Source organism: Emys orbicularis, chromosome 12 (genome assembly GCF_028017835.1).
Source record: "Emys orbicularis isolate rEmyOrb1 chromosome 12, rEmyOrb1.hap1, whole genome shotgun sequence".
NCBI classification, from domain to species: Eukaryota; Metazoa; Chordata; order Testudines; family Emydidae; genus Emys; species Emys orbicularis.
In genome coordinates, this window is record NC_088694.1 from 23,081,776 (window position 1) to 23,097,579 (window position 15,804).

Consider the following 15,804-nt stretch of genomic DNA (forward strand, 5'->3'; position numbering starts at 1 on the left):
TACGTCTACACTTACCTCCGGGTCCGACGGCAGGCAATCGATGTTCTGGCATCGACGCCGGTACTCCAGCTCGGCGAGAGGAGTACGCGGCATCGACGGGGGAGCCTGCCTGCAGCGTCTGGACCCGCGGTAAGTTCGGACTAAGGTACTTCGAATTCAGCTACGTTAATTTGCGTACCTTAGTCCGAAGTGGGGGGGTAGTGTGGACCAGGCCTGGGAGAGGAGGGGAGGAGAACCAGTCAGGTCACATCTCTCGGACCTTTTGTCTCAAAACTATCGGTAGGTCAAGGGGCCACTCTGACCTGCACCTCTCCTCTGCCAGATCCTAGGTATAGTTAAGGATCTGGCAAGCCCATCAGATTGTAAGGTCTTTAGGCCAGGGATATCTTCAGACTTCAACTGCAATTAGCACAAGTGGCCCCACTCCTAAAGGGGACAGCGATTAAAACAAATGATTAATAAAAGCCAATTATGGCTGCCGATTCAAACATTACTTATTTTGAGGGTGGGAGGAGGAAACAAAAATCGATGGTCAAACCAACAAGGATTAGAGCCAGTGCATCAGCCCAGCTTTCTGTTTTCTAATACCAATGAAGTGTGCTGGTTTTCTTACAAACCACGCATATTGTAATGGGCAAGAGAGACCCCTGCTGGACTGCTACATTATAAATCCTGCTTATAGAATAAGTCGTTTAATAAAACAGCACCATAAAAAAGTAAAAAATCTTCTTTTATTTGAAGAATTCTAAAAAACATATTCTGTAATACAACTCTCAAATTCCAAGAGGTTGATCATGTTTTTCATCTGAAATATTTATCTTCTGTATTCATCCTCTTGCTCGATTCCCTCATAGAATGGATGCATAGTCCCATATTCTGTGCAGGCAACATCAGACATGGAGCTGCCGAAAGCTTCCATGTTACAGTGTTATGACAAGGCCAGCTGCTGCTCTAGAGACACAGAACAGCTCCCACTCCTGATTGTTCAAGAGAAACTTGCTACCCAAGGTGCTAAATGCTCTGTGCTAGGCTCCAGCCTGCAGTCCATGGTGAGTTTACTGTGCAGGGTAGCAACTATTCCCTTGCTTGGCATGCAGTCACTTTAACCCTGGGTGTGTGGTCAAAGTCTCTCTGCTATGCCAGGTCACAGGGATTGCCTACACTAGCCGCCAGTACTTTGGTGGGTGCTAGAGCTTCAGTTGTCCGTGGAGCCTGTTTTGGAAGGCGAATGGGGACATAGACATTTGAAGCACAGTGCTCCTTGAGGTATTCGCCACCTTTTTCTTCATAATCTTTTCTGGTTATCCAGCCTTCTTCATGGTTCACATATTCCAGTGCCCAATCCCTAGCTCCATACCAAGCATCCAGAATGGGATTGGAAGCAAGGTGAACCTACACAGCAGAAAGCACAAAGAAGAGGTCTGTCAATGTAGGTGAACCCTGAAAACAAGAGACACTCTGGGAGAGAGTAGCCCCTTAACTTACTTCACAAAAATCAAGTCTACATACTGCAATATTCCATACATTACGTTTAAGAGTTTGAGCCAATCCCACTCAATGCCCTGGAAGTCATGGGGGTCAAAGTATTGTTCTTTGGCTCGTGAAGACAAATCCCCAGTGGGTTTGGTGAACCTCTGTATTATGTACATCAAAAATCCCACCACAGGGTTCAGAACAAGTGGAAGCCCAAGGTTAGAATAGTAGTGGTGGGGTAGCACAGGTTAAGTGCATTGGCAGAATGGTCTGGCAACCTAGGACTAGAACAGCAGAGAGGAACTGCAGATTAACAGTAAGGAGTGCTGTACTGGAGAAGTTTGCACTGTATCACATTCCACTGACATTGCCCTTTTCTAGGAGATTCCCAGCACCACCACTGATTCAAGAGATATCAATGTTAAAATGAAGACTTTATGGCAGGGGCTTCTACAGTGTGGACCACATCTTACTGGGAAGATCATCGTGTTGACACCTCCCTTCCCATATATGATCACATAAGCAATTATTGTAGTTGCCGCACTGATGGTAATAAGGAAGTCCTTATAGGGTGCTTAGTTTTTTACTTGGAGGTTTTTTGTTTTGTTTTTTTGAGTCAGCAGCAGGAAACCAGAAAAGCCAGCACAATGTAACCAGTCAGGCTTCCAGAACACAGTTTAAGAACTGCCAACTTATTCTACCTGACTTATTGGCTACAGTAATCCTGCATTTTAATATGATCAAATAGCTGGGAACCTACTTGATTGTGTTCCAAGCACTTAACTCTCACTCCCTGAAAGCCAACATCCAGCTGTATAGTGCTACAGTGCAGCTGGGAATAGCAATGCAAGCATGTTGGATATAGTGCACTAACAGGGAGTGTCACCTCATGGGGGGCTGGGTAGGCCAGATGGGAAGGCAGGTTGCTGGGTAGAAAAAAAGAGAAAGGAAGAGACTATATCAAGAGATCAAAGAGTAAAGAAGTAGGGACACCAAAAGCTGGCACTATGTTGCTGTGAGGAAGCTAGCAGCCCCAAATTCACCTTCAGCTGTGTACAGCAGAACTACACGGAGCACAGCAGCAAATAAGAGGATTACGTGATTAGAAGAAAGCTACCCAAAGGTGGTTAATATACAGAAAAATAGTGAGTGGCATTCAACAGTAACCCTTATTACAACTGCCAAAAACATGGCTGCATCCATGTTTCTGCACTGGTCAGTGATATGAAGGCCAGTGCTATGTAAAGTCATCAAATTGCAAAGCAACAGATATTAAACTAATAGACTATGATTACATCAGTCATTTTATACTGTCTATAGGCCAGTCTGCTATTTAAAAAGTAAAGGCAGGTTGTGGGAAAAGCTGTGGGAAAAGTTGTTTTGAGATGGGTAGGAAGGACCTTGCAAGTGTCATTACAAAAACATACAGGAGACTTGGATTTCATCTCACACTTCTCCTACGCATGCCTTACTGATTTTTTAATGGAATACACTGTGAGCTTGTGCATTTTCACGGACAATACCGCACCTGAAAAGAAGACTGGAATGGCCTCATTTCAAGTAGCTCCTTCTGGATTCTGGCTTTCAGTCCAGGGTACATTGTATTTCCACCAGTGAGAAAGACATTCTGGACAAGTAAAGCCTGTTGCTCCTTTGGATATCTGCAGGAAGAAAACCAATGCTTCAACTTTGGGAGCATCTCACTGCAATGAGTGAATAGCTATGGAGAAGAATACTGCCACCTCAACATCAAGCGAGATTTCTTTGGACATAAGCAGACAGTCCTTGCTTCATGAATACCACACCTGGTGCTCATATTTGTTTTCCTGTAGACAGCCAGAAGTTCGCTGAGGTGGCAGACGAAGTCATTAAAACAGTTCCTGTGCTGGCTCCCATGTTATAATCAGAATCCTACGTTACCAGAATTCTGTTTATAGTGATTTCAATCCTCAGTCCTTTATGTAGGGCTAGAGCTTTTCTCATATTAGATTATTTTTCTGGTCCTACATTTGTGGGGTGACTCAATGCTGATAAAAATAAATGAATTAGGGCTCTGGGTAGGGTTGGGCATCTAGTTAGTGTCCCTCTACACCAGTGGTTCTCAAACTTGTTCCGCCGCTTGTGCAGGGAAAGCCCCTGGCCGGCCGGGCCGGTTTGTTTACCTGCCGCGTCCGCAGGTTCGGCCAATCGCGGCTCCCAGTGGCCGCGGTTCGCTGCTCCAGGCCAATGGGAGCTACTGGAAGCGGCGTGGGCCGAGGGACATACTGGCCGCCGCTTCCAGCAGCTCCCATTGGCCTGGAGCAGCGAACCACGGCCACTGGGAGCCGCGATCGGCCGAACCTATGGACGCGCAGGTAAACAAACCGGCCCGGCCCGCCAGGGGCTTTCCCTGCACAAGCGGCGGAACAAGTTTGGGAACCACTACTCTAAACAGATTTGCAAGCCCCTTGGCTATTCTAATCCTGACCCACTCCAGGTTGTAGTGTCATGATTCAGATTCCTACAAGGGGCTATTGCTGGCATCTGTATCTACTTAGGCTAGCACAGGATTGTTACTCGGTCACTAACGATTCAATCCAGAACACAAAGGCCACATGGAGCATTGTGGATCAACTAAGGCCAGCAAAAGAAAAGCGGATTTGAATACCTGTGCTGTCAAGCAAGCAGCTATTTTGACCCAAATGGTGAGAGCTGAAATTCAAAACTAAGATGAAGATTTTCAGAGGAATTTAAGGGAGTTAGATGCGCAGACCAAAGTGAATTTTAGTGGGATTGGACCCTTAATCTGTTTTCAGTTTAGCCTAAGGGAGTTAATTCCATTTCCGCAAACAAAGCCCACAGGGAGCCATGCAGTTTTGCTAACTCACCTGTCCAGGACGTACTGCATGGTTTCTGCTATGCCCGCCTGCTCTTCTCCTATCAGAGAGGGTTGGAAGAGGATTTCTGGAACCCGGATTCTCTCCGTACCAAGAAAAAGCTGGTGGTACTCTGCCAGGTTAAACACGGGCTTTAAATATAAAACATTAAATATTACTTATCTTTTCCCACTATGTTTTCCCCTCCCTCAAAGTATGCCTCCCTAACTACTATGTTGTGGGACCTGGTTACAAAACACCAGTGCCCTGACAGTTCACACACAGTTTGACTTGGCAGCATAGATAGGACTAACTCATGTTTTACCTGTATTCCTACAGTGCAATAGGGCTTGAGCCTTGCAGGTATGTAGAACATATTCAATATGGTTGAATCATGGCTCCATTCTATCTACATTGCAAGGCCAAAGTGTGTTTTAATCATGTTGGGGGACTACAGTGTCAGAGTCATAGAATTTAAGCCCAGAAGGGACAACCAGATAATTTATTCTGATCTCCTGTACATCACAGGCCACCAACACCACCCGGCACAGGCACACAAAACTCAACAACTGAAGTTACACCAAGATATTATAGCCCTCAGAAGACTAAACTATTATGTGCCATAGGCAGAGAATAGGATGTACTGAGGTGCACCAAATTTGAGGTTTCTGCAATGGCAGGGAATTAAGTGAGGTATACTCCGATTATCCTGGCAAGAGACCTGCATCCCAGGCTGAAGGTGGCAACCCCACCTTGCCTCCCCCTACCCCCCCAACAGGTCATATATAGCAATCAGTTAGACCTGGACCACATGAACAAGAACTAGCCAGCCAAGCACCTGAGAAAGAGAATGCTCAGTACCATCTGAGAGCACGGGTAATCCCCATCCAGTGCCCGGGCTATGGCCATCTCTGATGCTTCAGAGGAAGGAGACAAAAAGAATCCAGGTTACACTGGGGGGAGGAAATCCCTTCCTGACCCTTGAAGGTGACTGGCTGAAGCCCTGAGATTTTAGGGACAGACAAACCAGAAGGGACCATCAGGCAACATCAGTGTTGTAATCCATAATCACTATATACTTTGTTTCCCTGTTTCCTATTTTCCCAGCAGGTTGCTGCTTAAATGGATTACAAAGGCACCAGCTACACAGGGCAGAGGTTAGACAACCACGCTTTCAGTACAGTTCTGGGCAAGCCAGGTTGTAACATGGTTTGGCCAGCCAGTGTGGGCAGGGCCAAATCATGTTATAAAGCCAGGCTTCAGCCCAAACAAGCTGCATCTATACTGGACCTTTTTCTTACTGTTGTTACAATTTGAGCTCGAAGGCACTAATGGTTGCCCATACTTTTAAGCCACCGTTTCACATAGGTCTGCCCTACACAAGGTTACAAGTCATATTATTTTGTTAAAACCTCCACTGGGGCCTTGTCTATACTAGTGCTTTCACTGTTGCTACCAGCAGTGGCATCAGTGGCAGCAACAGTCAAATGAAAAAACAAGGCTAATGCAGACAAGAGCCTAATAGAGACATAGGCTGGAGCTGCGGTCTAGCCTGTTAGGACTGGGTTTATCCCCATCCATGCTACCGAGCCAGATTCTATTGTAAAAGTCAGCTAAGCAAGGTTGTTTGCCCTTTTTAGATATGGCCAAAGTCACTGGTAACAAAGCCGTGTTAGTAGAGCTTTAGCGCTGTTTGCCTCACCAACATCAACAGGGACCTTTTTCTGACAAAGCTGCTAGCAGAACTGTGCTATAGACCAGCACCTGACGTAGGGTAACAGCCTGTTAGCACCATTTTATATTAAAATTTCTCAGGGGGAAAAAAAAAAAATCCCTGCCTATGTTGTTGAGGGAAACAATGCCAGAACCCTGCTAGCAAAAGCTACATTGACATACTGTCGTAGCGAACATGTTTGTGTTTCTAGTGTGAACAGAGTTAAACTGGTAGCAAGAAGCCCAGTCAGCTACAATGCTAGCAGCCAAGTCTCACTTGCTTGAAGGACATCTTCATAAAGAATGAAATTAAAGCATCTGTGCAATGTATCAAGCTGACCGCAAGAGGACAACCATCAATTCTATTTTTCAAACATTTAATATTTCTTTTATAAACAATGGTTCATTAGAGAGACTCTTACAAGCTGTAAAACATTTCTCCTCACTAATGTTCATCTTTTTAATGGAGTAAAAAAAAGATCAGAGTCTTTTCATTTAGTTTCTTGGCTGCACACCAGTCTCAAATCAGTCAGCTGAACCATGCAAAGTTCTAGCATGCCTCTATTATTTAATTGTGGCTGCAGAGGCAAACAGTAAGTTTCAAAGTATGATTACTCTTTTTGAATAAGTATGGGCAGCTACATTAGCTAGGACAAAAAAATCGCAAGGGCCATCAATCCTCATGCACCAGAATATAACTGATCAACTGTGGTTGGGAAGAAGTTTCCTCCATAGTCTAACGTTCCAGGGGACGAGGAACCTTTCTCTAATGCATCCAGCATTGGCTGCTATTGAGCTAGGATAGTAGACCCACTGGACAATTGGTCTCGACTGGTAGGGCAATCCCCATGAAGCGAAGAAAGATTATAAAGAGTCACACCTCCACTGTGGTAACTGGCTTCTCAACTTCAGGCTGTTCCTCAGCAAACAAAGGCTCAAACTCATGAATGCTTTCCACATCCTCCAGGGACTGTTCACTGCCCAAAGGGTCCAGGTCCAGGGTCTGGGAAAGGAAACCAAGAGGATCAGTTATTTCGGTGACCTTAGCTCTGATAACAGTCTATAACAGGCTGGGATTCTGATGAAACAATGGCCTGTTAGCCTGATCCTGCCCTGCTGCCTGAAACCTCATCTCTGCAATATGCTTACACAAGCATTAAAAATTCTCAGGCACTGAAGAGAAAGCCAAACCAGGGAACAATATTATATTATTATACATACATACACACACTAAATTCCACAAAGCCCTTTAACTCCTGATCAAGATGCCAACTCGCACATTAAGCCTCCTATTCAACAGACTGACCACCCATCCCCCTGAATTAGCCTTGTTAGAAGAAAGGGTCTCTGCTATCCAAAGTCTACATTAAATCTTATTAAAATAGGTTTTTAAGACCAGTTAAAAGAACTGGAAATGCACCAGATTTTAACTGATCTATAATTACCACAGTTCCTCACCTTGTTTGTGTGGGCCTGGAAAATAAACACTTACTGGCTACATAGCTGCCACATGAGTCTTGGAGTTGCCTAGTTTCAGACAAGCAACAGTCTGGGTGTGTTGTGCCAAAAAGGCCACAAGGACATTCTGTCAGACATAGGGATGGTCATGGCTCCAAAGCTCTTTGCTGAGCAATGATACCTTTAGCCGTGATCCTAGAGTACTCTTGAGAGCTGGGAAAGATTTTTAGGGTAACTTTTTAAATTACCTCATTTACTTCTACAATAAACAGTAATTTGGGTTTGGGGTTTGTTGCAGAGGACTCGGCTTTGCCTGTTGTACACCAAACAGGCTATTTTGAAACACTGAGCAAACAACGGGAAAAAAGTTAAGTTTTAAATGGTCTGAGTATGTTAACAAATCCCCTCATTCCCTTTTTAAAATGGGAAGAGAGGAATTTAAAAAAAAACAAAAAACCCTCACTCAAAAGTCTTAAATGACATCCTATGTTTTTGGGAAGAGTTAATTTTAGATGGATGCTGTTAGCTGAAGGTCTGTTAAACATTTAGGCTTCTTTTAAAAAGACAAAATAAGACAAATACCCAAGAGGGAAGAAAGTAGCAAAAGACAGGAAAATGTGGGCCAGTTGCCGGATGGCCACAGGCACAGCACATGGTACACAATGTAATTAACCATTCCTGAATCCTGGCTTTTATTCCCTTAGGATAGACAGGCTCTCCATTCCGATCTTTCTGAGCAGATTTGGGGGGCAATTGCCCCCCTCAGGCCTTCTGAAACAGGGTATCACAGGAGTCTAATTTATCAACTTCCTGTTCAACAAGCACCACCGCTGGCAGGATTAATGAAGGAACAGGGGACTGAAGTGTTCAGTATGGCAATGATACCCAGCTCTACATCTCCATCGTGTCTGACCTGTGTGGTATACTAAAGAAATAACCAACTCTCTCGAATTTGGAGCTCAGATGGGGGATAGCCGGCTGAGACTCAGTCTGGACAAGACTGAGTATATTAGTGGGTTAGGGAAAAAGTCAGCCAGGTGAATCAATGAAGCTCCTATCAGCACCCCTAACTGAGGAAGTGCAGTCACCAGGTGTGCCATCTTTATATTAGTAGATCCTGGGTTGGTCTTGGGTGGGCAGGCAGCAGTGACAGTCAAGATCACTTTTTTCACCCGTAAATGGTGAGACGAGTGAGACTCTTCTCTCTGATGCAGGGACTGTGCCACAAATTTTCCATGCCTTGATCACCTCAACATCTGATTGCTGCGACATGCACTAATTGGGACTTCATCATGAAACCACTCCCAAATTAAAGCTCGTGTAGAAGGTGGCAGGCCAATTACTTGGAGTCTCACACCAGCGCTCTGGGATCTGCACTGGCTGCCAATAAGTTTCTGGGTAGAATTCAAGTTGTTAGTTTCAACCTGTACAGTCCTAAATAGTTTGGTCACTTGGGTCTACTCCCGTGCCCGTGCCATGCTGCCGCAGTAGAGATCAGCAAAGGTGCTTGAGATGGAGCACCCTCACTACCAATAAGGAGTTGGAACAAGGTGCTCTCCATAACAACCCCTCAACTTTTGGAACTCGGTCCACCCTTTGGTCCAAAATAGCCCAGATTTGTTAACCTTCCCGGCATGGTGTAAGACCCAACAATTTAGGTATGGTTGGAGGGGCCTGATTCTTATTATGTCTGTTGATGTCCATTTATCTGTGAGTGGGATGGCCAGTCCATGTTGATATTACTGTGGAAATTAATTATGTGAAGATACCCAGAACATGGGATGGACACTTTTACTCATATTTCATAAATCTAATAATACATTATTCCTAATTTTTGTATGGGTAGGGTTCGGCCTAGTGCTGTGTCTGGAGTACAAAGGAGGAGGAGAGAAGGTGGTGCTAGGTGCTGCAAATGGGGATACATTGTATAACGATACTAAATTATAGGTGCTGCTTAGAGCATGTGTTGAAAAGAAGGAAAGGAAAACATTCATCCCCTCTGACTGCTCTTGCCCCAATCCCAATGAAGATACTTTCTCCTTCCCCCACCCTCCTAATTGGCTCTGGGAGGAACCAGGGAAGCATGTTCATCCCAGATAATTGTACAGTTTAACTAAGTGTCAGGATGGCTGATCTGATTTTTGTATTGGAATATAAATCTAAACAGACACCCAAGAGATGTGTGAGGATACTGGGTGCTGAACATAGCAAGAGTTGTGAATTTCAGGCAAAACCACAAAGCCAGCTCCAGACCTACCCATAGCCAGGTGGGAAGAGGGGTGGCAGTGGGGAAGGGCAGCAGTAATCAAATCAATAGGGAGTTGCAAATTGCTAAAGGAAAGAGCCGTTCAGTTACAAGAATAGTCTAGAGAATGGAGACACTCTCAGGATATGTAATTTTGAGTGTATTACATGTAGTAACAGAAGTAACCTGGCTTCAATGCCGTACCTCTGGTTTGCTATCCACAACATCCACTTCAATGCTGACTTCTGCCTGTAGGATCTTCTGCTTGGTTTGTTCAATGGCCAGACTCAGCTTGTGGATGTATGATTGCAGTTCCTCTGCGGAGTCCATGTTCAGTTCAACCAAAGCTTTGTGAAACTGATCCATCTGACCATCTTCTAGCAGTTCCTGCAGAGAGATCCCCCCAATAAGTAGGTAGTGGTTGCCAACAGTGCAGGACAGTTAGAAGTGCAGCGAAAGGCACTGGACATGTCCCCTTGCTGCTGTAAATAACACACAAGTCCATCTGTTGTGATGCAGACTTGTTGCCTTAACAGGGTAACTGCTAAGTCTTCAATGTGCTGTATGTGAAACAGTGCCAGAAACATTCCCAGGTTATTAGGGCTCTGAGAGCAGTACCCTCCACCCCCAAACACATCTTCCATATCTACCTGCACATAGAGCAACCTGTCCAGCCTCTCTTGGTCAAGCTGCAGTTTCTCCTCCCGCCGGCGTGCATTAAGCTCTTGGAGCCTACGTAGCTGCTGCTGCCGCCTCTCCTGCTTCTCCTCCGATGTCAGGGTGCTACCGAGGAGTTTGCTGGAGAAGGGCAGCTGCATCTTGTGCACGTTGCTCTCGTAGTACTCAGGAGACCTCCACTTCTGCAGCTCTGTGGGAATATTTTGAAAGGAAATAATCTATTTGCCAGGCTGACACTTTATCTTGTCCACACTCCGTTCTGCAAATTCCCACATTAAAGAACACTGTAAGAAGCAGCAATCTAGTTTGGGACCCTTCCCTACTGCCTAGCCAAGCATCGTTCCCTGTTAGCTGCCCCCTCAAAGCAGCACCTACTGAATGCAAGAGCATTAGATTGCATACTCAGATCAAGTTTCTTCCAGTCTGTCTCACTGCATACTGAGCTCTAGAATGCAAAAAGCATGAAATAGAGGAGTGATGAACAGGGCCCTAATTCATTCTTAAAGCCCTTCTGCCGAGGTTGCATGTCTCCCTGCATTTCCACAGTCCCTTGCAGACTCTTTTACTGCGCAGGATTTTTTTCCTGAAGTAGTATTTTTTAAACACAAAAATATATAAATAAAATTCTTCTAGAAAGTTCCCATCCTTTGAATTTATCCTTCTTTGCAAGATGTCTAGAGTGATTTCTAGCTTAGCTACTACATTTTAGGGCCCCTCTGCAAGATTGTGTGTATCAGATTCATTCTCTGAAATGCTAGTAGCCCTAACCTGATAGAAATGTATTATGGATACATGAGAAGCAGAGAATGAACCAGATCAGAAACAGAAGTGAAGCTGACCAATCTATTTTCACCCAATGCTAGCAGTAAAGAAATGATAAAAAGTAAAATTTGATTTTAAAATTTACCCATTTGAAATAATCCCAGTTATTAGTAACAGAGGGATTTTAAACTAACAAGAAAATGTTTTTAACATAGCACGTGAGTTTTATCTTGATAAACATTACTTTAAATTTTCTCTATTTTATGGACTCTCCTTTATGGACTGCTATGAAACTGTTGTCCCACATGTTCTACAAGCTGGACTAATGGAGAGGAAGCCATGAAGGCTTAACTACTTTATATATGAAGACTGTCAGAATCTCAGTAAAAGGAGAATTCTGTCTATCTGACAATGAGGTAGAGGACAGGATCAAACTTGAATTAAAATTGTGTGGTTATGATTTACACCCAGCCTTACCTTCTATATAATCCTCTGCAATATAGCTGTGTTCATGCAGTATTTCCTCCATGCGGCTGAGAGTGATGGCAGCAAAATGCCCAGGGTATTTCAGCTGCAGAAGGCGCTGAAGATACACAGCTGCCTGGCATCCGCCAAGATTGATACGTTTGCAGTTTTTAGCATCCAATCTAACACAATGCAAAAAAGGCAGACAAAGGAAACTAGAGAAGTCCAGAACTTCACAGCATGAAACATCTCTTTTAAATCACAAGGGAAATAATAATGATTATAAATAAGTAGGCAAATACATAGCAGATCCAACAACTTTGCTACCCCCAACACCACCAACTATAGGCAATATTCAAAAAGCTTTGAAAGTTTCATTTTTGTTTTTGCAAAAAGCCCCTACTGTCAGCTTGTTTTGGTTTGCTGGGTTTTTGGGAGGTCGGGGTGGGCGGGGGGACAGAACAGCTGTAGAATTGGCTTTACTGAAGGGAAAATATCAAAGACCTGGAAATCCCATAGGATCACAACACTTCTAAAGCAATGGGACTCAAAACAGTTACAGTCACATTAGTTTCAGCTCCATTAAAAAAAAAGGGTGGGGGGAAATACTGGAAAGGGGAAAAATTGATTAAGAAATACTTGAATACAAGAGTCGCAGGAGATTATCAACAGAGCATATAACACAAAATTAACACCATAAGGAAATACTTGGTCACAGTGGATTAATCTTCCCCCAATGTACAATCAGCTTGCAGAATCCATGGCCACAGAGGTTCAGAGTCACCTCAACTAGACCAGTGGCTCTCAACCTTTCCAGACTACTGTCCCTCTTTCAGGAGTCTGATTTGTCTTGCGTACCCCAAGTTTCACCTCCCTTAAAAACTATTTGCTTACAAAAATCAGACAAAAATACAAAAGTGTCTCAGCACACTATTACTGAAAAATTGCTGACTTTCTCATTTGTACCATATAATTATAAAATAAATTGATTATCATATTTATATTCCACCTACATTCCAGTGTGATACTTGAGCCTGTTTTTCACTTGTGAGCCATGTCTGAAGCTGGAGCCCTGCCGCCCGGGGCTGAAGCAGGTAACTTAGCTTTGCAGGGCCTCCTATGACGTGGTACCCCAGGCAATTTCCCTGCTTGCCACCCCCTAGGGCTGGCCCTGACTTGCGACTCTCTAAACCTGTCCTGTGATCCCCCTGGGGGTTGCAACCCCCAGGTTGAGAAACAATGATCTAAAGGAGTTGAGAACCCCCCTGGAAGACTCTGCATACCCCCAGGGGTATGTGTACCCCTGGTTGAGAAACACTGGACTAGACTATTTTGTGAAAAACAATATGTCTAGCTATGCTGTCTAATAGAAGCCCAAATTTTCCTACTTCATGGAGTAACTGACTGCTAGAGAAAGCCCCCGTACAGCTTTACACAACTGGCCATGTGGATCATGTGAACAAAGTTTGATTTTCCCTGAAGCATGAAGTATAGACCACAGGACCACTTACTGCAGGAAGGATACAGGAATGCATGGATCAATGGTCTGATCAGTATGGCAAAGCCCAGGTGAGGGCTTCACAAGTCTGACCCAGTCTTTTTGATTGTCTAAACAATCACAGTAAACACAACATATGTACCTTTTCTACTGTGTCTGGTATTTTACTAGTAGAAAGATTATCTTGCTCCTTTATTTTAGAAACATGGATTTATGCAGGGTAACAATAAAGAAATGCATTGTGTGTATTCCACAAAGAGTATGCTTCACCCCAGCATTCAAGTATATTAGAGCCCAAATCTCGCTATTGGAAGGTTGACCGCACCCATCCTTTCTTGTCTTTAATAGACATTTGAGCCTGCAAAGAGTTCAGGTCCCAGCATCTGTTTGGAGCAAGACACACAATGAGGGAACCTGTTGTATCTGCTGCCTGCACTTCTGTATTCAAAATAAGAGCCGCTGTGCATCACTTTGTAGAAATCAGTGGCCACCTGTGCTAGAGCGTCACTCACCTGCCCTCTAAGACTGGCAAAATGTGCGTGCACTGATAACCAGAAGACACTATCAGACTGTTGCAAGGCCAGTCCTGCCTCCTGTTGTGGTGGAAGCTGTACATACTGTCCACTCCATATGAAACCTTTGGGACCTGGTAACATTCAAACAGGAGCTCCGACATCATTTGCCGCGAATATAGAGGATTGCACACTGCTTCTGTTAAAACGATTGGATGGTCAACACAACCCTGTAGCAGAGCCATGGGACAGAGAAGATAATAAGAGAATTATGATGTTCATGTGATCAACACATAATACAGATAGGTCTTTTCTCATTTCTAGTTATTTTGCATATAGAACTTAAATGAAAAGTAGTTTCACTCTTTATCTGCATATATCTTTTATTAGTCATCCTCAGCCCTACTTAAGGAGCATAATGCAAATACTTATGGGTACCAGCAATAGCTCCGAGCAAGACAGTACAATGATTGGTATACTTTTTTTTTTATAAACTACTATAAAAGTCAGGATTAAGTGACCGAGTAATAAAAACACCTGAGCCCTGTCTACCCTATACATTCCACCATTACTTCAACTAGTAGAGAATAATGGGCTGGGTCCTAATTTTAGGGAAAAAAGAGAGATTTTTAATGTATCTAAGTAACTTAAGATCCCAACTCCCATTTCCAAAATGGATTTAGGCAGTTAGGAATCTAAGTCTCATTGTGAGTGGGATATAGGCTCCTTTGAAAGCTTTACCCAAGGCTTAAAAGGGCTGGAATTTTTGCACACAATATGGTAAAGGGCTATACAAACAAAATGCAGTCTGATATATAAGACAGACAACTAGGTCAAGGACGGATGGCCACTCAGCTAGACCCCCAAATCTCTTTGCTTTAGGCTGGCTCTAAACAACTGTTCTCAACCAAGATCCTGCATCAAGAACTCTGCAGAGCCTCCCTGAAGTCAATGCCCCACTCCCGGTGCAGTTCTCAGTGCAGGATGGACTGGGCAGCTTCGTTTTACAACAAAGAACCCAAGACAATGGACACAATCAGAACCCAGCCCCCTAAAGGGAAACCTAGACGTGCCTTGGGATTTCCTACCGTGACACATACCCTGTTCCGTACCTTGGCCGTCTCACCCCACCAGCAGCCTTACCTGAGAACTCCCCCATTTCCCTCCGTTATTGCTCAGCCACAAACTCTGTCCCATCCCAAGCTCTTCAGTCTCCCCATCCCGATCCCAACCCCCGTCAATGTCCAGAGTCGATCCCCCCCGCCCGCCCAAACAGTGATACCAGAAACTCTTCTCCACTTCTGCTCCTCCTGGATCCTCCTTCCCACAACCATCCCAAGCCATGCCCCTCACCCCTCTGCCCAGACTCCATCCCCCATTCTCTGCTGGGTTTCATCTGGTCCTCCCCCCACCTATCCCCAACCCCCCCACTCCTGGGCCTAGCGCCCCCGACCCTGCTCTCAAACCCCTCCCCGGTCTCCCCACGTCCGGACCCTGCCCCCGGGCGGTACCTGCGAGGAGACGCCCAGGCGCTGGAAGATGTGGTCGAACAGCAGCTCCTGCAGCTCCAGCTGCACAGGCACGTTGCGGTCGAAGGGCGAGCGGAGGAGCCAGCGCAACGGCTCGGGGCTGCCCAGGTCGTTGCCCACCTGGGTCTCGGTGCCAGCCCCGCCCCGGGCCCCCCGGCTCCGGGCCGCTAGCGAGCGGAATCGGAGCAGCGGCTCCCCGGGCACCTCGGGGTCCGGACAGGCCCAGCCCGCCCGCGCCTGGAACGAGCCGTTATCGATCACTAGCGGCACCGGCTGCGGCGTGCGCACGGCCGGGCTGGGCCCCAGCACCGGGTCCGGCAGCCAGCGGGCATCGCGGAACTGGAACACCAGGCCCCCCGCCGCCGCCATCCCGGGGCCGCTGCTGCCGCGCTCCCTCCGCCCGGGAACAGGAGCCCGCCACCAGCGTTCCGGGCCGGGCGGAGCTCAGGATGCAGCGGGGCGGGTGAAACGGGCCTCGGGGTGGGGGTAGGCAGCTGCTGACAACCTTCGCGAAGGCTTAATGCTTTGTATGTGGCCTCCTCTGCATTAATCCCGCTTGCAGAGCATGTGGGACAACAGGCTCATAGCACTCCCTAAGCGAGAGTCCATAAAAGAG

At 45.6% G+C, this 15,804-nt stretch overlaps 1 protein-coding gene across 1 annotated transcript; it reads right to left on the reverse strand.

Moving 5' to 3' along the window:
• Nucleotides 1-722: 722 nt before the first annotated feature.
• ACTR5 (actin related protein 5) lies at nt 723-15,557 on the reverse strand. Its single transcript, XM_065414738.1, has 9 exons — nt 15,171-15,557; nt 13,660-13,889; nt 11,662-11,831; nt 10,395-10,612; nt 9,949-10,131; nt 6,922-7,044; nt 4,341-4,480; nt 3,002-3,134; nt 723-1,392 (listed from the first exon to the last, which is right to left on the reverse strand). Exons 1-9 carry the CDS (start codon nt 15,555-15,557, stop codon nt 1,135-1,137), a joined length of 1,842 nt encoding a protein of 613 aa, XP_065270810.1. The 3' UTR covers nt 723-1,134.
• Nucleotides 15,558-15,804: the final 247 nt, after the last annotated feature.

Coding starts and splice junctions, on each gene's coding strand:
- ACTR5 (XM_065414738.1), bottom strand. CDS start 15,557: ATGGCGGCGGCGGGGGGCCTGGTGTTCCAGTTCCGCGATGCCCGCTGG. Junction 7,045..9,948: donor TTGTGGATAGCAAACCAGAG/GTACGGCATTGA, acceptor TTCCTTTCCCAG/ACCCTGGACCTGGACCCTTT. Junction 3,135..4,340: donor ATGCAGTACGTCCTGGACAG/GTGAGTTAGCAA, acceptor TTCTTCCTGCAG/ATATCCAAAGGAGCAACAGG.